This window comes from Malurus melanocephalus, unplaced genomic scaffold (assembly GCF_030028575.1).
Source record: "Malurus melanocephalus ecotype Western Australia unplaced genomic scaffold, MMel_1.1 scaffold_301, whole genome shotgun sequence".
NCBI classification, from domain to species: domain Eukaryota; kingdom Metazoa; phylum Chordata; class Aves; order Passeriformes; family Maluridae; genus Malurus; species Malurus melanocephalus.
In genome coordinates, this window is record NW_026623533.1 from 146821 (window position 1) to 172302 (window position 25482).

The 25482-nt window shown below is 36.4% G+C and overlaps 1 protein-coding gene across 1 annotated transcript in view; it reads left to right on the forward strand.

Annotated features, from left to right (window-relative positions):
* OTOGL (otogelin like) overlaps positions 1–25482 on the forward strand; it is an 88566-nt gene that overhangs the window by 26049 nt on the left and 37035 nt on the right. Inside the window, exons 19-29 of the mRNA XM_057377133.1 lie at positions 652–861; positions 1715–1880; positions 2995–3069; positions 3608–3660; positions 4342–4504; positions 5520–5627; positions 6888–7026; positions 20736–20870; positions 21338–21484; positions 23134–23253; positions 25331–25447. Coding sequence (XP_057233116.1) covers positions 652–861; positions 1715–1880; positions 2995–3069; positions 3608–3660; positions 4342–4504; positions 5520–5627; positions 6888–7026; positions 20736–20870; positions 21338–21484; positions 23134–23253; positions 25331–25447 — 1433 coding nt within the window. The remainder of the gene's footprint in view (positions 1–651; positions 862–1714; positions 1881–2994; positions 3070–3607; positions 3661–4341; positions 4505–5519; positions 5628–6887; positions 7027–20735; positions 20871–21337; positions 21485–23133; positions 23254–25330; positions 25448–25482) is intronic.

Here is a 25482-nt window from a genome sequence, read left to right on the forward strand (position 1 = left end):
CTAAATCAAGTGCAGTCCATGAATCTAGTTTACTGAGAAACTTCATGAACTCTTGTGTCAATGTGTTTATGTGGCAATGAACATGGAGTGTAGGACATTCTTTTAGCAACAAAAGTAGCTTAAATATATTCCACACTACAGTGTTCCTAAGCTATTCCACCGCATGTGGTGGTAGTCTGCTTCAATGGCCAGAAGGCTGGAAGAGGGTTTGTTGCTGCTAGAAGGAATATGGCCAACATGGGATTTGCATGCCCTCAAGCTCTGGTTTGTAATACTTCCTGATACCACATGCCAAAACATATATGATTATTGCTGTTGTTAAAACAAAATGAAATGTCAAGTAGGAAAACCACATTCCAAGATTTGGGGTGCTTTTAGTTACTCATTTGAAATATATTATTTTGGCATTTAAATTTCTTGTGCTACTAGAGGAAGGCATAACTTTTTTAGTGGTTATTTTTATCTTAAGTGGAGTTTATTGTTGAGGGAGTTGCTTGTAATATAAATTTTAAACTATAGAACTTTATGGAAAGATGTATGCAAGATTTTATTGCACAGCTGGCTATGTTTGATTTTAATATTCTGTGCTATTGATTTGACTAACTGTTGTATTAAAATGGATCTGGCTGAAGCAATGTCCCCTTCTCTTAGCTGGGTATGCATCTCACTGCGATATCATCAACCAGGATGTTTTTGCTGCCTGCCATGCCTACATTAGTCCAGGGTTATACTACCAGCTCTGCCGCTTCGACGCGTGCAAATGTGGAAGCAGCTGCTTGTGCAATGCTTTGGCACACTATGCTTATGTCTGTGGCAAGCATGGCGTCATTGTTGACTTCAGATCTCATATTTCTTACTGTGGTGAGTAACATTTTCATAATGCAATATCTTTTAGAAATATGTGAAAGTCTACAAATTTCATTTGCTCCACAAGACAGGGCTTGGCTTCTCTTTGCATGGTGTAATGATGTACTCAGGGAGAATGATGAGAGCCTTCACATCAGGCATCTGAGTTAGTGCCCCTGAACTGCCTCACAGGGAGTGGCTGCCCTTTCTGTTGGTCACAGAGAGAAATGAAAATCCTTCTTTGAAACCCTAAGTCATATGGAAGCCCCTATTAGGACAAGGTAGTCAGGGAGTGGCAGGAAGGAAGCCATTCCCTAAGAGGAAGCAAGCTGGGCTGGCAAAAGCTCCCTAGGGTGGGCAGAGCAGGGTGGGCAGTGATTTGACAAGCAGGATAGAGTAATGATTTAAAACAAGGCATTTCACAGAATCTTAGAGTATCCTGAGCTGGAAGGGACCCACAAGGGTTATTGAAATCCAGCTCCTGTATTTCTGTTTCTAAGCCATATAGCAGTGCCTCAGCCTTACCTGGACCATTCTGCCTCTCTTGGAAGCCCAAATTACTAGACAGATGCCCACTTTAACATATAGAAAGAATAGACAGCTCCTATTTACAAAACAGTTCCAGCCAAATAATTATTTTAACACAAACCCTCTGAATCTAAATATTTCTAACTTAAGAAATAAAAAAGCAGCTTATTTTTCTCATGCTTTTCAACTAAACCGAGTGCAGCAAGAGATCACTTTGCTTTGCTTTTTTTTTTTTTTTTTTTTTTTTTTTTTCCTTTTTTTTTTTTTTTTTTTTTTTTTTTTTTTTTTCACATTTTAAGATTATGCTGTTCTCCCTTCTTTCTCCCTCTCTTTCCTCCAGCTGTGATGTGTCACAGTGGTATGCTTTATCATCAGTGCTCTTCTTTTTGTAAACATTCATGTGCTTCACTTTCTATGGCAAATATCTGTGCTGATGACTGTGCAGAAGGATGTAATTGTCCTGATGGGAAGTATTTTGAAGAGTCGGTCAACTTCTGTGTATCAATGTAAGTAATAAAAGAATGGAATATATATAGGGGCACATTTTCCTCTTTCCAACAAGATTTAAAGTAGCTTTTCTGCTGTTTACCTCAAGATGTAGGCTGTCTAGAGAAGGTAACAAACATTATGTGAAGATTTTGTATTCTTTCTTGCTAATCAATAGTGGGGCCTCATCTGTTGTTTTGTGTATGTACATCTACTGCACTTTAGAGCAGATCTGTCAAACTGCTTCAGAGAAGGGTAATAAAACTTCTTAAATTCATGGGATAGCATTTTCACATGAAAACCTTGTCTTTAACATGAGGAAAAATGAAAAGGACTCTATAAAGCAGCAATCCATAAAGTAAGGGAGAGTATGGAAAGGGTGGCTAGAGGAGTCTTTGTTCTGTCTCACAAAGCAAACCTCTTCAGCTAAATGGGAGGAAATGGTAAATGAGAGGAAATAGTTTTTGTATGCTGCATACCAAAATTTTACAGCTTGCCACCATAGGTACTTACTGAGTTCAGATACTGAATTAAAGCTGAATGAGTATTTTATATAAATTTGAAGATTATACAGAGTTATTTCTGTTCATTACAACATGTATTTTGGAAATACCAGTAAAGTTCATACTGTGGGGATAAAGACTTTTTCAAACTATTAAAGTGTGAGGCAATTTGTTATTTGCATATTTTTTATGGTTTCTAGGTAATTCTGTTGCTGCTTCTAATCCACCTGGATCTTATCACAGAGTTAATGGATTTTGCTATGATAATTGCTCTATCCCATGATTTTAACAATATGATGAATTGGAATTGCATATTTCCATTCCACTCCCATAAGTGAGAAGAAAAAGTCCTTTCTATTAGAATAATGCACAGAAAGAGCAAATAAAAAGTGCAAAGATTGAGGAAAATCCTGGCTTTATTGAAGGCGATACGAGTTTTGCCACTGATTTCAATACAGTCTGAGTGTCATCTTTAAGTTGTCTTTCAAAGAACATTGTACATATAAGGACTGGGTTAATGAATCGAGTTAATGCTAAGACCTGCTTACCATAATACCTTGATAAATAGATGGCCCTTAAATCCCATTTCATCTTGCTTTAGTATCTAAATGCATGAATATTCTTTTAACAGATCTGGCTGTCATTGTCATTACAAAGGCAAAGTCCTCCAGCCTGGAGAAATCATTCCTTCACCAACAGGCTCCTGGTAGGTTTGAGTGCCAAGAGTTTTATCTTTCTTGTATCACAGTTTGGATGCTATTTTAAGTGATCTGAGCATTTTTTTCAAGTTGATTGAAGGTTTATTGTATCAAGATTTTTTTTTGGTTTTGCTCACTTAATACAAGGAAGCCTAGTATAAATTGGATTATGTACCTGATTATTTTAACAAAATACCTGGAAAATTCTGTAAGCTGCGGGGGAAAAGGTTTTGTGTTATACTGCCTGCATCCTGAATCACCTGGCCCCCATTCTCACAGGGGTTGACATACTCAGCGTTTTTTAAATTTTGGTGGAATTTAGGAAATGACATAGTACATGAACTCTGAATTTAAGCCCTCACTACAGATCAGCAGTTAGTAAATACCAATAAAATGTTGAGCAGAGCTCAAGCTTTTTGATTTTACTCCTCTTTCTCCTCCTGATTTCTGTTGTTTAAATTAGGTTGAATTTTATAATCTTCTTTAACATGGTGACTACAAAACACTTTTCCCTTGAATAAACTTGGGTTTCCTTGTCTTTTCTAGTCAATGTTTGAATGGAACAGTGAAATGTATTGAAGCCACTACAGAAAATATAGGTAATTTATAGTCTTGTCCCATATTAAAGTTTGCACAAAGAGACAATTTGACATTGAATAGTAATTTGGTTTTTCTCCTTGAATGTATTTAAATTATGGGAGATTTTGCATGACAACATATTTAAAATCGGAGATTAGGAGCACAAATTGTCTTGGTTGTTTATTCAGTTTTTTCTTTTTCTGTAGCACAAATTGTACTACTTAGTCACTTGGGAAATTAAAGAAAAATAAAAAAATTGCATGTGACATCTAGGTCAATGTGTACTCATGGGAATACCTATACTTAGGCTCACTATCCATGTTAAGGAAGCGGTAAGATCTTAATTTCTAGAAAGTAAACGTTTTAATGCATTTCTAATGTATTTGGAAGTACCATGAAAATTATTCTACTTCTAAGGGTTTTTCTGCCTGAGGCACAATAACTCCATCTTTGAGAATGGACTGTCAGATTCCAGGTGCATACATCCAGAAGCTTACTATTATGTTTTTTTGATATTAGAACATATATTAATTGTATATCTCTGTAATATAGATCATGTTATAGACTGTTATTCAGATTGCATTGTTATGTGAACTGTAATGGAACTTCACTTTGTAACCAAAGAAATAGATTGTGATCAAAAGCAACTAGAAAACCTTCAGTGTGAAAGAACAGTTCTAACCTGCATTTTGCATTTGAAGTTCACATATGCCCTGAAGGAAAAATCTACTATGACTGCAGATCTCCTGTGCCTGGAWTACCAGCAGCCGGTGTGAATTGTGGCATATCTTGTGCAAACCTTGCCATGAACTTCTCCTGTGTCCCCTCACCACCCTGTGCAAGTGGCTGCATTTGCCCCTCTGGGTAAGTTTTGATGGAATAACCTGGAGCACAAGCCAAATACATATTTTCCACTGTTTAACTCTGCTTATTTTTTCTTCTTTTTAAATTCCAGTGGTATTGCACCTCTAATTTTGAAACCATTGTTCTATGAAATGTCACAGACACACAATAACAGCTAAAAGGCCATCAGTTATTCAGCTTAATACCAGTCCAGTTGGCTGGTATTTGGGACTATCTAGACAGGAGGTGACTTCTACCACTTGCACAATATAGTTTATTTGAATGTAAAATCTCAAGATTGTACTTTGAGCCATGTGCTACATGACAACTCCAGGAACTGCTCTCCTGAAGAACATCATTGGGAATGTCATTAGCACTTCGGTTAAAAAAGTTAATGTTGCTAAATAGGTAGAAATGAGATAGCAAAATGTTTGACCATATCTCTGGGTTGCTTATTGATCTAATGCATCAAATGCCTGTTTTGTCTTAAGCTTGTTAGGTGTTTCAGATTTCCTTGTGTAGGCAAGTATCCTTCACCCCCCCCTTCTTAGACTGTGCAATAGGTGCTGTAGCCCAGCTCACTGTTGCGCTCTCAGGATGGGTGCTGTCTGTGGAGAGGTGCGGGCACACCAGTGCAGCTGCTTCCCCAGCATAGCAGGACAAGAGAGCAGCAGAGAGGGATGGGCAGTCTTGCTGCAGCTGCAGCAGCTTGCATGGTACACAGAAGCTCTGCAATTTTTAGGGAGGAATACCTGCACCATCTACACTCCTGCATGGGAACTGCTGCCCACACCAACAAACCCTTTGTAGATAGAAGGAGAGCTGTAGCTGTGAGCAGCTGTGAGTTGGCAAGGTCTCCAGCTGTGCACAGTGGAGATCACTTGATTTRGACAGCTTTTGCTGATGAAACAGTTTTCCTCAGCTGGACGGAAAACCGGTTGCCCTTGGTGGTGTTTAGACAATACACTACACATTCAGTTGCATTGATTGTCTTGTAGATTAACTTTTTCGTCTTAATAATTCTTTTACTTTGAAGGATGGCTGAGCATAGAGGGAAATGTTATATTCCTGACAGTTGTCCATGCACCTGGAAAGACAGGGAATTTCTGTCAGGAGAAGTGATAGCTACTCCATGTTACACATGGTGAGTGACATTAATTTTGCATTCTTCTAAATCATCTGGATCTAGACTCAGAGTGAGACTGATACAGAAAATGTGTTGAGTACAAATCAAATATTTAAGTTCTTGTTTGTAGATAGCTACAGGATATATCTTTTATTAGGCTTACTGACAGACTTGGATAGTAGGAAGACTTTGGGGTGAGTGCCTCTTCAGATGTGAAAATTAAATTGAAGATATCCAGGTTAAAAAGCAATCAGGAAGAAATGCTTAATTCCATACATTATTTGTTGATCTCTGAAGAAGAGACATTTGGCATTTTGCAGAATAGAATATCATAAAAGACAACCAAGCAGAAAAAGAGAGATATTGAATGTATGGCAGTGGTAAATAGTCTGCTCTTTTGAGAAATGGATGGTTTGCAATGTAATTTGTCAGTTACTATGAGTGATTGCAAAAGGAGAACATGGGCAAATTGGAAAAAAGAAATACGTTAGAATTGAAAAATGAGCTAGTCGCCAGCATCTTTTTTAAGGAGCTTTACCTGATTCATATGGACACAAAACAGTTTTTCATCTATGCTAGTTTGCTAGACGAAATACCTATATTCAGTTAAGTATATATTTAATAATGAAAAAGAATTGGCATGGCATCTTTTAATTAGTTAAAAACTGCATTGGGAAATCAACTGAATATTTACACTTACCAAAGCAAAAATAGAGGATGCCAATACTACGTTCATACAAATTTGTGTAAGCCACTGAATGTAGCTGACAGGAAAAATAATCTTGCAAATTTGTCAGCAATAATTTCTTAAACTCATTCCATATTTGTCTGATGCCCTGAAATCTTACAGGTAGCAACTGGAGGTATTTTCCTTTCAATATTTGCAGACCTTTACCCAAATTTGGAAAGAAAAAATAGAATATTGATGTCTTATGAATGAGCATATTGTGGCATTGTGCCTTATCTTTACTGGAGGCAGTGATGGAAATATTTGCACAAGCCATGAAAAGTTTGAGATTTTTCATTTATTTTTAATGCATTTTTATTATACATATGGACTGGTGGGAAAATATTCTACACTTTTTTTGCCATGGTGTCACCACTATCTTCAGAAGCAATGCACATCACAAGTCTCTGTTTCAAGGTCTGAGAATTTGATTCCATTAATGAATTTCTGTACAATTTGGAAAAAAAAAGAGCCCGAGAAAGCTTTTTCTTGAAAATGCACAGCAAATGACTATGTTATGAGTAGATACTGACTGTTGGTTTTCCTTGCAGTGTTTGTCGGAGAGGCGTCTTCAACTGCACCAGTTACCCCTGTCCTTCTGTGTGCACCATTTATGGAGACCGACATTATTATACCTTTGATGGACTGGAGTATGATTATGTCAGTGACTGCCAAGCTTACCTCGTAAAGGTAAAAGGACTGTTCATATATTTGCTTGTGTCCATGAGACAACAAATATTTTAAACATCAGGAGTTGATCTGCAGAAGCAAACATTAAGAAAACAGGTAGAATAGATATGAAAGAAGAATCTGTAAATGACTTTTTTTCTCATTTGTTTGAAAATGGCAGATAGGTGTATTCTTTAGAGAAAAAGAAAAAAATCGATGTTTTCTGTTCTATCTTAACCGTGCCTTTGTCAAAATGAGCAAAGAGTGGCACTATAGAAACTGTTAGAACTAGGTATAATCTAATTTTCATTTAATAGTTATCTATAAACCCTGCTTGGCATAGGGTTAATGATGAGCTCAGGCTGTTTGGAATTCTTCTTGAACGTGATCTGCATCAGATCTGGATTGTATGTGTATAATAATATCAAACACAATGATTTCATAATTCAACAATGAAATAATTCATTGAGATTGTCTGACAGCTACATGCTAATATTCTTCATAGCACACATTTATAGTACATTTCTAGCTTTTTGTTTAAAAATACCATTACTGGCATTTTAAAATATAGTCTATTACTAAAACCATTATTGTTGCTATTTTAAGACTGTCTCTCTTCTCAGTTACAGTAAGGTGTTTAGAAAAATACTAATTTTCCTGACTGGCTAACCTTAAGAAAGAAACATAGTTTCTCAATAAGGACTACTGCAAGTAATTTATTTCAAGTATGCTTTAGTAGATTAGTCACAGCTGTGAAATAAAATACATTGGCTCCAGATTTTTAAGTTTGTTTACAAAGAAAAAAGAAGAGAGGTTTGGAAAATATAATAATAATCATAGCAAAATCCTGGCATGTAACATATATGATAAAAGACGTCTTACTCTTAGAGATACATGAACCTTTGTACAAGCCTTCCTCCATTAAAGTGCAAAAAATAGGGATTGCTTTACCTGTAAAATCATCTTGTCTGTATGATGATGTAGAAAAATGGGTAGTAATTTCTTATTTTTTGTGCCATCCATTCAGAGGTTTGTAGGAAAAACCTATGCTGCTTTTTCAAACTTTAGTATGACACTGGAATTTGACTTTTAGAAAGTCAAATTTTTTACAAAAACAATTTTTTTTTACAAACTTTTTACAAAAGTTTGACTTTTACAATCAAATATCACCTGTCACTCTATTGCATAAGAAAGAACCTATCTGGAAACAAACCATGGGGAGCATTTGGCATCCAAGAATAAAGTTGTCAGTCAGATAATTAAGGCATGTGGCACACTGCCAATGGGCTATTCTTCAGGTGAACATGACACAAGTGATGAAAATGCTGCCTACATAGAGGTGCTTTTCATACTTCTCAGACTTTTTCAGCTTTTCAAACTTTATTTTTTTTTCCCCAAACTCAGCGAATGTGGGAAAGTATAGCCTAACTTGTTCATAATTTTTCTTTCTTCTTTAGTATATAGAAAGATTTCATGATCTGATCACTTATTTAGTAGAAGTTATGCACTGCATAATTATGTCTGCAACAGATGATATATCTCTGTGATAATTTTTGACTGGAAAATGTTGAGAGAATTTTTAAGGGGGAAAAAAAAGAAAAAGAAACAAAGGATGGCATTATATGGCAGATGCCACAGAATTTTGAGGGAACTAGAACACAGAACTGATGAACTATGTGATGTGCAGTCCTGGAATCAGAGGAATGGAAGACAGCAGTGTAACCAAATATTTTAAAAGGAATTAATGGCTGAGTTTGGCAGGAATAGACTAATATGTCTGATTTATATATGAAGGAACTTAATAAGTTTCATAAAGAGAAATTGCAATGGGGTAAGAGTTGAACCACACCTCTTTTTTTAAAATAAAAGAAATTGATGCATGATTAATCTGAGTTATTTAGTGAAGGCAATAAATACATGAATAAGAAGGATAATCAGGTTAATATGTATGTATATTAGCTCGATGACCTTTTGGAGAAGGCTTTAAAAATATTTAGAGACTACTCTCATATAGGATGAGAATGAGTATTCTTTGAGACATGAATTCACAGAATCACACAATGGGTCAGCTTGGAATGGACTACAGTGGGTCATCTGGTCCAATCTCCCTGCTCAAGCAGGGTCAGTCTAGAGCACATGGCCCATTTCATTATCTCCAGTGAGGGAGATTACACAACCTCTCTGGAAAATCTGTTCTAGTACTCAGTCACTTGCACAGTAAAGTTCTTCCTCATATTAAGCAGAATTTCCTGTGAATCTCCTTTTGCCCATTGCCTCTTGTCCAGTCCCTTCATCTTTGTTGCCTTCCACTGGATTAATTACAGATCAGAGGTTAAAACATTGGAATAAATGACTTTGTTTTTAGAAGGGAGAAATTTTTGGTGAGATCCCACAGGGATCCATGCTGAGACCTGCACTCAGCACTTTCAGAACAGTTTTGGAAGGGTGATGTGAGGATTGAGGTTAAGTATTCTGATGACAAAGATTCAGTGTGAATAGCTGAAACAAAAGCTCCAGGAGATCTTATGGCAGAAAACACTGCATAATAAAATGAAAGAGGAAATTCAAATATGAACAACTGCAAATCAATGAACAGAAAAAGCCTCTGTAACTACACGACCATGAAGATCATCACTAACTTAACTACTATTATGCAGGAATGGAATTTTATGTGAGGAAAATAAATTAAACACATGTAATGTCCATGTGCATAGTGGCAGCCTGAGTCATAATCCAGTGTCATCCATTCTCCAGTTTCACATATGCTTTTATTTGCATGTACACAGTTACCCTACAGTTATACACGTACTGACATAGTTAAGCTGTATTATATACACAGATATGATAGCATGATGAGGTTGCCCTTGTCTGAGGTATTCTTTTTTGTTCTTAGAGCAGAGGTTTCCATCTCTCTCTCTCTGTATAGGCATCTTCCCTTATATTGTGACATTTTAAATAGTACTATCTGAGTAATATGAGTCTGTCTTGAGTTACAAGTTGTTGAGAAGGTATGCAAGAGAGCCCTGTCTCTTATAGTCTGTTACGCTAATAGAGAAGCCAGATGAGATGTGGAAAAGTATATACACAGATGCAAAATTTTAAATTCCTTGCCTAACATCGTGGCAGGCACAGCTATCCCAGACAGTAGCACCTAAACTTTGCTACCTGTTCTATAAACCAATTTTTTTTTAAAATCAAAGAATTATAGAATGATTTGGTTTGGACAGGACCTTTAAAGGTCTTCAATCCAACCCCCCTGCCATGGGTATGTGTATGCTGTGTGCTTCAAATTTCCCGCTTGTAAGGTATTACATAGCATCATAGATTTGATAGCTGCTAAAACACATTCCATTGACTTAATGCTAGTTTGTGGTGCTGTTGCAAAGCTGGTTTTTATGGATATCATGTAAAATGCTTACCAAAAGCCTGAAATGGAAGCAGCTGAAATGATTGCAATATTGTATATCAACACTGTAATAAGTTTGTCCTTTCGCTTTTATCCTTCAACCTTTTTCCTGTAAGCAGTGGACTGCTTTATCTCCACTCACAGAAATAATCTAAAGGTTTAGCAGAGCAATAAAGGAAGTTAGAGCTACAATCAGTTTGTTGGCATATGAGCTCTTCCCAAATATAGAACTGAGTGCAAGAATTATAATCTGAATCCCTTGTCCCCAGAGACATGATAATGTGCTGCTCCCATGCATATTACCAACCCTCACTGTTTGATTTGGCTGTTGGCCTCCCTAAATCTGATCTGTTTGAGCAATTCTTTAACTTGTCATCATATTGCACTGTACCAAAGAACTCATCCTTACCTTTTATTAAGTTTTTAATAAGGAGCCTTTGTGCTCTTGTGGGAGAAAAATCAAGTATAAGCTTTCAGCCGATTATGAAACTTACTTGTTTTCAACATCAGTGTCGCCTGTCAGGCCTTTTGTTTAAGGTGACAGTAAGTTTATAAAAAATCCTTTATAACTAGTTCAACAGACATATCCATTGGGCAGAAAATGATGGAAAATATTTAGAGCAGCAATTAAGAAATTAGGGCACTAAAGTACCATAAATGATAATTTAATCTTTAAGGAATTAGGAGTTACATTAAACACTGAGATGTAAAGTCCATGCGCAGATAAATGGCATTTGCAGAGAAGACATCAATATTTACTTTTAACATTTTAAAATCTCAGTAATTTCTAAGGTAAAAAAAAAAATCTTTGCAGACTAATTTATCAGTGCATATCATGTGGGCACTTCCTTTTGCTAATCTAAATATGAATGGACAATTTAAAGTCAAACAGTTCCTTAATTAAAAATATTTAAATATCTTTGTTTCTTCCATTTTCTTGCTTGTTGCCTTATTTTATTATCTTTGATGATGCTAGAGCCTTTCCCCCAAAAARTGTTGTTACTTTTTTGGCAAACTTTTTACTAGTTGCAGTCTGTTTCTTCCACTTTCCTGTTTCATAGTTCTGCTTTTAAAGTAAAATTGCTTTCTTTTTATGACAGGTGTTGGCCTTTTTCTGTCTTCATGGGGGTTTTCAGTCCTGCAGCTCAGCATGTTTTTAAGGCTTGTAGGGTCAGATCATTTGGAACCCCTCAGACATGTTCTCTTCCCTGAAACAGAAGAGAACTTTTTCTCAGAAAAATCTCAGAAAAATTGTTAGTAGTATGTCTCAGAAAAAAAGAATATTCTTAGAAAATATTCTGAGAAGAGAATATTTTCTCTGCCTTGGAGCAGACTCCAAGCAAGAGTTTAGGGAGATAAACTGCCCATCAGAATATTCTSAAATGAGAGGGTACTCTGTTGCAATGCTGATTTGCCTTTTAGAAAACACCCAAAATCCCCCAGTGAAGTATTTCCACAAACTGGAGTAGGTAGTCAAGGAGGACACAAAGCACAGAAATGGATGGACTGTTTCATTCCTATATCTTGAAAGATGAAGATAAGCTTAACTAAGCCTTCAACCTCAAGTATTCAAGACTAATCTATAGTCTTAATTTCAAAGTATGCAATAAAAATATTTTCACTCCTTTTCACCTACCACTGGGGATTTGAACACTTAAAGGCCAACTTTTTAATCTTTTTTGATGCAACCATGAAAGTTCTTTAAAGCCAAAGTTGTAGGATTATGAAAGCAACAACCATTTGACCCATTTGATCAAATAATTGAACCACTATGCCAATTAGAAGTGCAGATGTAACTCTTTTGGATGGAGAGACATTACATGAGAACCCATTTATTAAGTTAATTTAACAAAACATGCATAATCTAAGGAACCACTACTACAGTTTCCCGAATGATACCCCTGTTGCTGAGCAGGTACTGGACTACTCAGATCCCCATACCTAGATACCTGTACTGCCCTGGGAAATCCAGCCAAGGAGCTCTTCTTTGACATTACTCTTCTTTTGTAACTTGAAACAAGTTCAAAGCTATTAGTTAATGATACTTTTATTAGAGTCCTTAATTCAGAGGTTGGTTAATGTACTGATAATATTGTAGCCATTACTTGCTGATATATTTTTCTGGACTGGTAAGTTTGTTAGATGATGACTGGCCAGCAACTAGAGCAATCACACAGAAAGCAACAATTTTCAATTACTCATTTGGCACATCTGAGGAATTAGAACTAGTGTTGATCCTATTCTCCCTTATTGAATATGTATTTTTTTGTGCAGCTTTTTTTCAACATAATTTGTGCCAGGTAGCCAGACTGTAGATCCATGCAACTGGCAAATCTGTAGAATTAATTATTATTTTGCATGATCTTTCTTGTAACCTATATGTAAAATAAATACACTCTTCTTGCTGTGAGTCACCCCATAGAGGATTAAAGCTACAAATTAATGGTAATCAACATTTGTTAATCAACATTGGTCAATCAACATTGGTTAATCAATATTAGTTATAGTTAAGACAAATGGTTTATTTTAGCACATTCTAAAGATTTCAATGGGGAAGTAAATAATGGTGAATTTGGAATTACAAATGTTTAAAATTGGACACCAGACTCTAAAAGTAATTTTCTTTTTTTTCAGGGTATAATATTCTACATGGGGTTTCAATCAGAATGCCTTTAATTTTTTAATTRATGTATCTAATCCTCAAACCACATTCCAGCATGTTGTTTCATGAGTAAGTGATGTACCAAAATATTTCCGCCTAAAACACTTGTTGAAAATTTGTAACAACAGTAACTGTGTAGAARTAATGATGTGCTGTGTGCATATTTGTGTTTAAAAAGGAGAGAGACATTTCAGTGCAAACACTGTTTACCCTAAATAGTTTGCCCTGCTCTGTTGGAAAGTATACCAACAGTCTGATTTTCATCAGTCCCATAATTTCAGAGGAAACCTTTCTGGATGCCTTCTTTTTCCTGAGTCTCTAGAAGTTCTGTAAGGGTCAATAGCCAGCTCCCTCTGGGACACATCCCTTTCCATCTTGTCTTCAGCTGTACCTGTTTTTCTATTTGTTCTCTTCCTTCTGTGAGCAAAAGATCTGGTTACAGTTGGCAATGGATATATGCTCTGGCTCCCTTTTCTTCAGATCAATGATTTCAGACTCAATTACCTCTACATGCCTTTCCACCTCCACCACCTGATTCTCCAGACCATTAAATTATGCAGTGAATGAATCACTTTTATTCTCCAACAAAGGAAAGATTTCTTTCAATTTGTGCAGATTAGCATGGAGGGCTTCCAGGAAAGGTTTGGGGAAAGGTTTCTTACAATGAGAATGGCAATTTGGAGGTGGTGTGTACATAGCGTGATTCAAAAGTTGATTCTCTTTCTGAGGACTTTGACATTTAGTGACCTTTTGCCTTGAATTTCTGATTTTGGGTTAGTGCTCATCATCCAACAGTCCTCTGGCTATAATGACTCCAAAACATTTTACTCTTATGTTGCCTGAAAAGGCAGTTCCCTGTCAGAATGGCTGGCTGAGCTGGAGCTCCTCTGGTGGGTACAGCTTTGTGGACTGTTGATGATACAGCACTGTAGAAGATGAACAGAACCCAGCATGATGTGCTGCTGTTTCAGAGCTGTGTGCTGTGGTGGCAGCAGTAGCACCCATCCCTTCTCTGTGTTTCAAGGGGTGCAATGCTCAAGCCAGTCACCTGTAAGTGCTGATTAGCAGTTTATGGCCTCTGACTGGGTGCTGGTGAGCTATGAGAACTGAATTAAATTTATTCTGATTTAGGTCAGGATATGAGGGTTGTTCTTTTTTCCTGAATGCATAAAAATGAAATGTCAGCTGTGTAAATGAGCACACTTAACATTTTTTATATGGAAAAACATGAAAGCTTTGTGCAAGTGCCAGCTTTCTAGCTCCTGCAATCATTTATTCTTTTGTTTTTTTTCTCCGTTGCCCTTTATCATTACAACCAACAGTGATAAAATATTAACATTTATCATGTGCTTATTGATAAAACAACACTAACAGGTCTTGTATAAATACACATAAATACATGATTAGCTATTAAAACTAACACCGTCAACTGTGCTGCTGATTTGTAATTCAGAGTAGTTCATGTTACAGAATGTATCACTTGGAATATTCAGATGTTCCCAAATCTTTAATCTGCAGAAGATCTCATTTTTAATTAGAAAGGGATTGCAGTAATATGACCTGTGCAAAAGCTAAATCTGGTACACAAGCAGGCAAAGTTAAGTTAATGACACAAAAGAAAATCTGCTTTAAATGATTTTTTCTCAAACCTTTTAATATAGTTATCTTAAAATACAAAAAAAAGAAAATAAAAGCTTTTCCAGTGATCTCTATATCTAGCATTTTCAAAATTAAGAAACATTGAGTTAGGTCAAGGGTCTATTTTAAGTAGATAAAGTAAAATATTCACTATCATATATTTTCATTACCAGCTGTAGATTTTAAAAAAAGTATTTGGATTTTGTTGTTGGCAAACTTTCACAACACCCAGCAACTCTATATTGCAGTAAAATCTGTGAGGAAAAAAACCCCTATGTAGAAAGAAAATATGATATAATGACATGTTTTTCCTATTGCTGGTACGCATTCATACATATATGGATATATACTTGTAATGCATATTTTTTTGGTTTTTGAGAGTTTGTTCTGCCTGGTATGTATCGTTTTCAGAAGTCCCTTTCAAAGGAATGGGAAGGAGTTATCATGGATGTGTTAGCGAACATCTGGAAGTTGTTTCAGGATGAGTCAATAGCTGGAATAATATCACTCCTTGAATTTTCATCAGTGAATCTACTCAGTCATGTTGCTCTCTTCCATTTCTGCTCAACTGTGCTTCAAATCTAGAAATGTGTTGTACCTTACAAATGTACTGAAAGCTTCTTTGCCATGTTTTAAGTGAAAATAATCCGCAGCCATGTTGACAATGTGGAGGAAAAGAAAATTAATGTGTATTTCTATGAGCAATTAACCTCTCAGGTTCTTAGTTCCTAAACGTGTTTTTTTTTTATTCTTCTTTTTTTCAACACCTGCATAAAAATATGTTAAAAAAGCACTATTACAATTTCTTTCCTCTCTTTTCTCTCCCGTGTAAGAGGATCACCTAATATCTTTCCTATAATATTTTTCCCAACTTTCTTGTGGATTTCTTCCCAAACTGAGACAGTGTGTTTCAGTGCCATCTGTTGACTCCAAGCAATATTACTCCATTGTTTTAACAGCAATGGGGAAGAACATTTGCTGATACAAATTAGTACAAGATGCAAAAACAGGGGTCAATTAAAGTTATGTCAAAAGTATATATAATTTTGAAAAGGTACTAATTTGAAGAAATTAGTGCACCAGCAAAACRAAAGAAGGCTTTCAATAAGAGATGCTTCTTACTGTAAATTGGAATGAGTTTTGCATAATTTATGTGTTTACACTGATTATCTGGAGATGAAATCCATGATAAAATGGCACGGGAAACTAATAAAGCGAGAACATATTAAGTGCTAAGGCATTTATCTGCTCTCCAAAATCACTTATATATTTATGCCTAAATGCTGACTAAATCTGGGCTAAGCTGAACCATTTCTCCTAGATCAAGCTCACTGGAAGTAATAGTTTCAAATGTTAAATTCCTTCAGAAAAAAACTTAGAGCCCAATAAACTGCAACCAAACTAATTCTGACTTTCCATAAAATCTCCTGAAATGTTAGGTCTGAACAGAGCTAAGGAAGCTCTCCGAAAATATATAGGAAGGAGAAAGCAAATTCTGCTTTTTAAACTACTGCATATCTTTTTCAGTATTTTTAGAGCTTTTTTGCACTTCTTTTTGTGGCTATATATGAAAATATCTAAGGCATCATTAAAGGCGAAGGGAGATAGGACTAATCTATCTCTGTGTTCTTCCCAGGATGTTCCTATATGCCTTTATGGCCATGCTAGTTTGCAATTTAGCGTGTTATAGGAACAAACAAAAAATAATGGGTAAACAAGAAAAGGGTATTAAGAATGGAAAAGAAGGACACTGAACACTTAGAGAGATTTCTATGAAACTTTGAAAGAAATAAACACAGCCGCTTTTAAATTGCCTTCTCCCAGGCTGCATTTTAACTATGCAAGCACACTGCATAGTGCTGTTATTGGTTAAAAGGGATAGAAAATTTCTGAGAGGATATTGAAATAGAAAATTTCTGACAAAAATAAACTCTAGCATTCCCAAGAACTGCTAAAAAAAAAAAAAAAAAAAAAAAAAAAAAAAAAAAAAAAAAAAAAAAAAAAAAAAAAAAAAAAAAAAAAAAAGAATTAAAAAGGAAAGCAGTGCTTTGCTTTTTTGACTAGGAAGAAATATGGAAAAAAACTGCAGTGAAGTCTAGAAAAAGAATGTCCTGAGAAGTGGGACTGACAGTGAGATTTTGACTGACTGCCCAGAGCTGTGACTCTGTCTTTTCTGTTGCTTGGCAACTCCATGTTATCATAAAGAAACTGATACTAAGTTGGAACAGGCTGGATATGGTAATTTACGTGGGAAGATCCTCTTGCAGTGGGAAAACCATTTTATTTCTAGTTTCTCTCAACGTAAGTAGGTTTCACATGATGAACTGTAGTACATCCCCTGTTGGGTGCGTTTTACCTAAAAAGGTAAAGAGTGACTCTGCCTTGGAAAGAGGCTGTGCAGAAACAAAAAAAAAACCCAACCAAAAAAAACCCCACCTTATTACTCATTAGACCTGCTCCTAGTATCTACTCAGGCATTTCTTCTAGCAGTAGTGACAAAAGCTTGTTTTCATATTTGTGTGGATTTAGTGCAGATTAGACAGATGGAACTCGATCACTATCATTTATACTATCACATTCCTTAAGAACTCTCAAGATTTGCCTAAGACCTCACTGTCTTATGTAAACATCAGAAGGTGACCCTCACTTTATCTAAATAGTCCTTTCTTTTGCATTGGCAATAGTTAAGTGCTAAGTTTCAACTGCACTTTATTTCTTCTTTGTTGAAAGAAGAGACTGCATGTGCAGCAGGTACAAAATAATTTGAAAATTGTGATAGAAGCTGACATTCAAGAATTTGTCCAGTACTGTATGGATGGGAAAGCTTTCTATTGGGGTATATGGAGAGAATGGCAAGAATATGTATGCAAAGCAAATAATTTTGTGAAATCTTAGAGCCATAAGAGACATGTAATCTGTAATGATATTTTTATGTTTGGGTTTAGGTCTAAGATTTAATTAGAAAAAGAGAAAGCACAGAAGATTCAGGATTTACTGCAAAGCCCTTCTTCCTAAAATGTCTGCTTTACTCATAACTGTACTGAACTACTGCCACAATCTCTCTGCATTTCCATCCTGCATAATTTCTGGTAATTTAACACCATCATGCAGTCCTACAAGTAAGGAAGTACTTCACATGTCTTCAGGACTCCCTGTTCTGGCTTTGGTCAGCAAAACACTTCCTGGCTCCAGGCTTCTCTCTACTGCAGAGTTAACTTAAAATATAACTCAGCTTGTGCCCTTGGCTCAAATCCCAACCATACACAAAAACTTCTGACTTGAGTATGTTGATGCTGTTCAGCTGAAGGGATTGGCCTGGACTGTCAGAAGGCATAGACAGCAGCTTCAATTATCATAGCTAATAAAGCTACCCACTGCTGCTTCAAGGGCTTGTCTTCATTGCCAAAAAAGGTGTGTTTTTACTGTGGGAAAATTAGCCTGATTTAACTATCCTTATTTAAAATCAAGATCTTCATCACTTTTCTTACAGTGAAGACATTGCTTTCTTATTAAGTCAGAGTGTCCCCTTTTGCTGACACTAAACTAACTGAAGAGGAATGGACTGTGCAATGAAAAGAGTCCACAATGTCCTAAGTGTCAAATAGAACCAGAGACGGCAAGCAAAGTCCTTCTCTGCACTGAGTCGTGGCGGGGAGGTAGCTCCCTTTGTTTCTTTTCAGTTGGCCAACACAGAATGCATCAGCTTGCATCCTATCTACCAAACTAATGAGATTGTCTCCTTTTTAATTTACCACATCATGTCCAATATATCAAAATATACTCTGGGCTGTTATCTGAAACTTGGAGGGGAATAATTGTTGTACTGACTCCAGCAGCAAGCAGGGCTTAATTAAAACAGTGTATTTCCTAATAAGGTAGTGACCAATTTAGTTTGAGTGCAACCTAAAACTTTACAACAGAATGGAACAGAAGAACTTTGCTTTACCTTAAAGTTTTTGATACTTTTAAGCTGAGTTCCCTTGCTATATCATGAAGAGCTGATTTCCTACGCCCCCTTTACCACCAGGCAGCTAGTGAAAAATTTTACCCACTGTAACTGTTGTCTTCCAAGCTAACTGCTGACAAATACCATCTGTTTCTTCACCCTAGCATTAGGGTAACACAGAGCTTGCAGGCAGTCTCCCACACCTTGTGTTCATTGCATGCACAAGCATTTGCTTGCTGTAGTGTTTTCTATGCCCAGTAGCAGCATCCTGTGGCTTGTGGGCCACGCTAGACTGAGGGCAGCAAAACTGTAGCACCTCCTCTGTGTGGTGAAAAAACACCTCTACACTTTCCAGCATCTGGGGCTGAGTTTGTTATTTCTTTTAGACTGAAAATGTTTGTTAAAGAGTTTCGCCATCATGACTTGTTTTAAGAAAAAATACACTAACTGCTTCCTGTATTCTCTGTATGCAATGTTTCTCACTGCTGAGGAAAAATTACTGATTTTTAAAAAAAATTCTTGAATTCTGATGAGCACAATAAATAAGGGTACAAATGTGAGACAGGAAAGGAGTAGTTAGGAGTAAATAGCCAGCACCCTTCAGGGGTACACTGAGCAAGGCATTGCTACATTGACCACAGGTGGGAGCAAAGTTCTGGGGAGAGATGCAGTGGGCACAAACCAAGGCGAGGGATCCTTCCTGTTATGGCCAAGTGGAGCTCTTCAAGAGCATTGCTGGGAGCCAAGAGTAGATCCCAGGACTGGGGGGATGCTGGGAGATGCGCCATTTCCATCTTGCACACCATGCCCATTAGCACCTGCAATTAGTTTCATCTAATCATAGTCTCAGATACTATATCTAGAGGAGGGTGGCAGCAAGAAGAGTTTTAGCAAGAAGAGAACCTTTTCCTTTACAGCACTACTAAAGCATCCCATATAAGATTAGATAAGTCAGTGGGTGCTACTTGTCACTCCTAAGATCTTTATTTCATATCTGTCTCAGGTTTGTGATGACTGTCAGACTGAATTTGATCAAAAATYGAACCAGATTCAGAAACAATGTTATTGGCTCATATTAATACTACAAAGTTAACTTTCTCAAGTAATTTTTATAGTTATGGCTGCCTCTTGATTTGTAAGGATTGGTACAGAAATGAACTAGAAAGAAAATTAAAATAGGAAGTAATAGGAATAACTCAACTTTGTTTTTGAAAATACAGTTGGTCTCCTTTGTTCTAATATTGCTCTTAGCACGGGGAATTACAAGGGGCAAGTGTGTTTCCCTCAGGATACAGAAGAACCACAGAAGCTGTAGATGAATAAACAGACATGTTGATCTGAGTGCAAAGGTGATTTTTTGTGCCTAGAGTGTAAAATTAATGTGCAGAGTGTAGAGCCAAAAAGTATGGGATTGGGAAGGCAATAAATTTCAGTTTTAACTGCTAAAACACCAGTAAACAAAAAAAAAACCCAAAGTATTCAAATCTTCTAAATGTTATAATAACCCCACCCCACAAACAAAAATATTGGCAGAAACCTTTGCCCCCTTCAAAAACATAGAGTATGACTCATGGTTTTGTGAATTTTGATGGGTGGTGGCACAAACTGTTTTATCTGCTACTGACAGATGGGACCTTTCTTGGTCTTAAAAATATGAAAACAGCTTGATCTCATGTACCTTGGTTTAAAAAATAAAGCTCTTTTTTATAGCATGTCTCAGTTTTGACAACCACACTTTGCCATAAATATTGGATTCCAAGTATAAGCATATTTAAAAAGCCTAAACCAGAATCTTATTTTATGGGTAGCCTGAGTTCTTCTGAGTTTGTGAAGTCTTCAGGAAGAGGAATCACAGCTGAGCATAATGGCTCCTTCTGTTTAACTTCAAAGTTTGTGGGTTCAGTTTTGAATTTAAAAATGCATTTCTTGGTGTGGTAACTTACTTACATTTAGTTTCAAATGTGTGTAAATTATAAATTATTCACCTTTTTTTTTTGTGATGGTAAGTATCGAATGAATCTGCATGGAAGAAATGCAATTGAATATGTAAGTTAAATGATTTATTCTTAATGTTGCAGAGCACAGATAACTCAAACATATCTATAATTGCTCAGAACAAAAAGTGCTTTGACAATGATATTGTTTGCTCGAAGAATGTTTTCATCACTGTTGGAGACACTGAGATTTATTTTAGCGAACCTTCTGAGAAGCAGGTTAGTTACTTTCTTTCCTTTTTGGGTTGCCTTTAAGATAAGCACTGCAAATTTACAGTTCTAAAGGAGCATGTTTTTGGAAAGCGTCTCTCAGTCTGAGTTAATATAGTACAAGTTCTTAGGCCTGGATAAAGCAGAAGGTCCCAGGACACTTTTTATTTCTTTTTTTTTTTTCCCCCCAAGTTCTATTTTTTTCTGCAAAGATGATTGCTCAAAAGTCTCAAGGAGTTGAAACATACTGGCATTCATGAGTTTCTTTCAACTTGGTTTTGAAAGGAAAGCCAAAGTATGAAGCAAACTTGAATGATTTAAAAGACAAAATATCAAAGTATTAAACAACAGTTCTACTAACATTATTGACTCAGCTTTATGCTAAAGTATTATTCAGTATACACTTTGCTGTCTTCTGGTTGTATACCATGGTAACATTACTTTAGTAGATCTTAATAAATATTTATTTATGTCAGAAGACCCTAGGGGCACAGGAAAACAAATCTAACTATCARCTCTGGAAGGCTGGATATTATACTGTGATACACTTTCCAGAACAGGACATTACAATTCTCTGGGATAAGAAGACAATGATGCACATTAAAGTTGGACCTCGATGGAAGGTGAGCCAAAATATAAACTGAGATTTCTGTAGATTCTCTGTTTTGCTGATCATTTATTGAATAATTGTGATTGTCTTTTCTTCAATACTAGCTTTCCCAGTGATATAGCTGTTTATCATGGTGTTCAGCTACTAGCATTTCCCAGGTGAGAAGAGATGGATAATGCAACTTCTGAAGAGGAGTGGATCCCGCATATATGTTTACTCTGTTGCTTGATACACTGCAGCCTGGGAGATACACAGTGATTCAGCTCTGACTCAAAGATTCTTTGGGGGCTGGAAGGGAATTTTGAGTTGCCCACTTCACTGCATATTTTCATGATTGCTAAAGCCAATGAGAAAGAAACTTCCATTTCTAGTGACATAGAGAATGGCAAGTTAGTAGCACATATTGCATTAGACCGATGATGAAACTGCAACCTGGGGTGTAATAGAGGCTTCTGAGATGAAAGATGGAGTCACATCTTGGGTTTATTTAAAAAAGACAAAATACAGGAAAGGATCTAGACGAAAATTTACATTTAAACCTAATTGGTATATTGTGACAGGATTCAGTCATGATGCAAAGAAGAATTCAAGGCTCCTTCTTTTGCCAGTTCCTCTTCTCTTTTCCATTCATATATCATCATCTACCTTAGTATCACTGCAACTCAGTCTTTGGGTGCTGGCAGAATAACCATAACTGTCCAATTCAGAAATACATCTCTGCTTTGTTTCAAACATGAGCACATGGGTATTAGGATGGGGGTCTTTCAGCAAAAGAGAAGAAAGCATGCTAGGCTAGAATACAGTATCAGATTTTTACAAGTGTAAATCAATGCTATAATGACAATCTAATGTGGTTTTAAAGAAAAATTATTATAGGCTTCTGTCCAAACAGCCGTAAAATACTTACATCATGTACAAGTTGATTTATCAGCCATTAATACATACAGAGAAAAAAATTTCTTCTGTTTTTGAGTAAGCTAGCAGGGAGCTGAGCTCTACAGGTTGCATTCAGGAACACAAATACTTCCAGTTCTTTATGTTTCCAATGACTGTTTCTTCCAGAGGTACCAGTTCAGTAAGATAATGTCTGCAATAGACCTTTAAGAAAATAGAAATCGTTAGTGTGAGGCACAACACCTTTTTACTGTTGAGCAGAAATGTCTATTTTCCTATATATCTATGTATATGCATGTATACATAGTTTTTCCATCAGCAGCACATGCCCAACATAATTGGGCAGCTGTCTCTTTTATAATTGCAATTACAAATGTTCTAGCTATTGTGAGCTAAAATTAGAGGCAGCAAGTTTTAATGACAACAACTAGTCAGGCTTCACAATCATGAGGTAAATCACCTGAACTTTTGACTTTTGGACTGGAAGCACTACTAAGCTATTGGAAAAAAAATTTACTAGGTTCCGGTCCATTTTCACAGGCAGACAGTAAGAGCAGATTCTGGAAAACAAGAAAAGAAGCACTGATTTTTGTTAAAAGGTATTTGCAATATGGAACTGCAGGCAGAGCAGAGTGCCAGATATTTTCAAAGTATAAGTTAGATTTGCGTTCACCTTTTTCACTTAAAAAAATTTATATTCCTTGTGTGTGATTTGTGCCGATTATTGACTGTCAGTTCATGAAAAAATAAATGCTTCCTCTCTTTCAGGGCAAATTGGCAGGCTTGTGTGGAAATTTTGACAAATATACTTCAAATGATCTGACTACATCAAACAATATGGAGGTGAGAAATGCACAGGTGTTTGGAGACAGCTGGGTGTTAGGACAGGTAAGTCTCGTGTCCAATAAAAATTTAGAGAAAAAGGATGATAATTTTAAATTGTAAATTAGCTTGTCATAAGCATATGATGTAYAGGTATTTTCCAAACTTATGTTCACACTATAAGAGGACGTTTTAATTTTTGTGTCTGTAGATGTGAAATGTGTTAATGTCTTATGTCATAGCAAACAGATACCACATTTAAATAAAACCAAGCAATCTCTTTTGGAAAAGGTATGTTTTCCCCTATGTAAGACAAAGTTGTCCAGATTTCAGTGTTCTACAAAGTTAGGTATGCTACTTCTGATGTTTTTGATTCATCTCAATTTTAAAAACAATTGTAATTTCTCTGAGGCTGGAAGCATCAGGATACTGAAAGTAAACAGAATCTGAAAGCTGGAAAAAAAGAGGTCTGGAAAAGAGTTTCTTTCTGAACACTGAAAATAAAATTATTTATTTTAGTTGCGCTTTGTAAACAGAGTAAATTGAAAAAGCAGAGGAGGTGAAGGGATGGGCAAAAAATGCTCAAAACAGCAACAGGCACAATCCAGTATGGAATCTTGATTTCTGAGGAAAAGGGACCAGGAGACTGTAGAAGGTGGATGACTGCAACTCTGATTTATAACACAGGAGAATAAGTATTTTACTGATTTGTACTGCAAAGATGTAAAGCTTTATAGCCTTGAAGACCTCCTGAAAAATTAGCAGTTGTAACGTACTCCCTTTGGATGACTGTCAGGACCAGTTTTTAATCTGTTCTCTCCTTGACACAGCAGAAAATTGACCAAACATCTCTCAACTCATTAAAGAATGCTTTGGATAAAGGTTTTGAGGCTTCTCTGCCTCAATATCTCTGGATCTATTTTATGCTACATAAAATGTTTAAATTTTGTAAGCAAGCGAGGAAAATGTCTAGAGTTACAATGCTCATCTAGAAGGTCATACATAAACAAATCTGTAAATATTTTGTATGAAGTGTAAGAATTTTTCTTTTTCAATATATCAGTTTAGTGGTTCCCTTAAAAAGGTGCATAGTGTTTGCATAGCACACTAACTTGTAGGATGTTTTAACTTTTGCTTATGCAGCAATATACATATACACATACATATATATAAATAAAGTCTCTGTAATCTCTTGATCTCTGTGTCTGCCAGAGCACTCAGGATCTGAGTTCCACCTTGACCTTGCTGGCGGGCTCAGAGAGACTTGACGCTTCATCTGCCCCCACAGTAGACTTTAGGGATTTTTTGAGAAAGTACTGCTGGGAAACGTGCTTACATTGGCACTGTGAAGCATGAGATGCTTCCAGAGCTTCTCCTTCCATGGAGTGGCAGCACATACCCTCACAGTGGTGTCTGGGCAGCTGCACAGGAAGGCAGCAGAGGAGGGTGACTGCAGTGCAGCTAAGGCTGCTGTGGGACACCCCGATGATGCCTACAGATTCATCGTTACACCCTCCTGGTGCATTACACCCACCCTCCCCTGCTGCACCAAGACAGTGTGGTTTTGGATGAACTTCTCTGACCTGAGTGTCCCTTTGCTATATTTTTCTGTTCTTTTCTTGCTCTTTTTGAAGAGATCTTATAAGTGATGTAGTTGTACCTCAGCCATTTTTGAATTATCATGATGATCTTTGACTCTATTTTTTTTTAATGAGTTGTTCCCTTCCTACCACTGCTTCTTTATTTGAACTTACAGGGCTGAAGCCAGTGGTGAAACTCCATTTAAAGTCAGTGCAAAGYCACCCAGGGTGGATTTGGACCATGTATTTGTTTGTGACGTTACAGTTGGTTGCTCTGGTAATGATTATTATGTGTCACAAAGAAAACATTTTGTCTTTATGCACTGAGTGGTCAGCAGGAACATTTTAGTGCTTTAGAACAAAACACAAAGATTCTTTTTTTGTGCAAATGTTTTCAATTACAACAACAAATTAGGGAAAGAWAAAAATGAAGAAGATAGTATCTAAACTTTTTTGTTTTCTGATTATGTAATTATTGAATTGTATGATACTATGGTGTACCTGAGTCTGCAATAAACACAACTAATTATTGAATATTTGTGGTGGTTTTGCTTGTTTTCAAGTGCAAGAGCCCAAATGAAACACTGAGACCATGTGAAGTCCATCAGAGCAAGTTCCCTTATGCCAAAAAGGAATGCTCAATTTTATACAGTGATCTATTTGCACCTTGTCGCAACGTGGTAAGTTTATTAAATAGACAAGATTTGCTGTCATG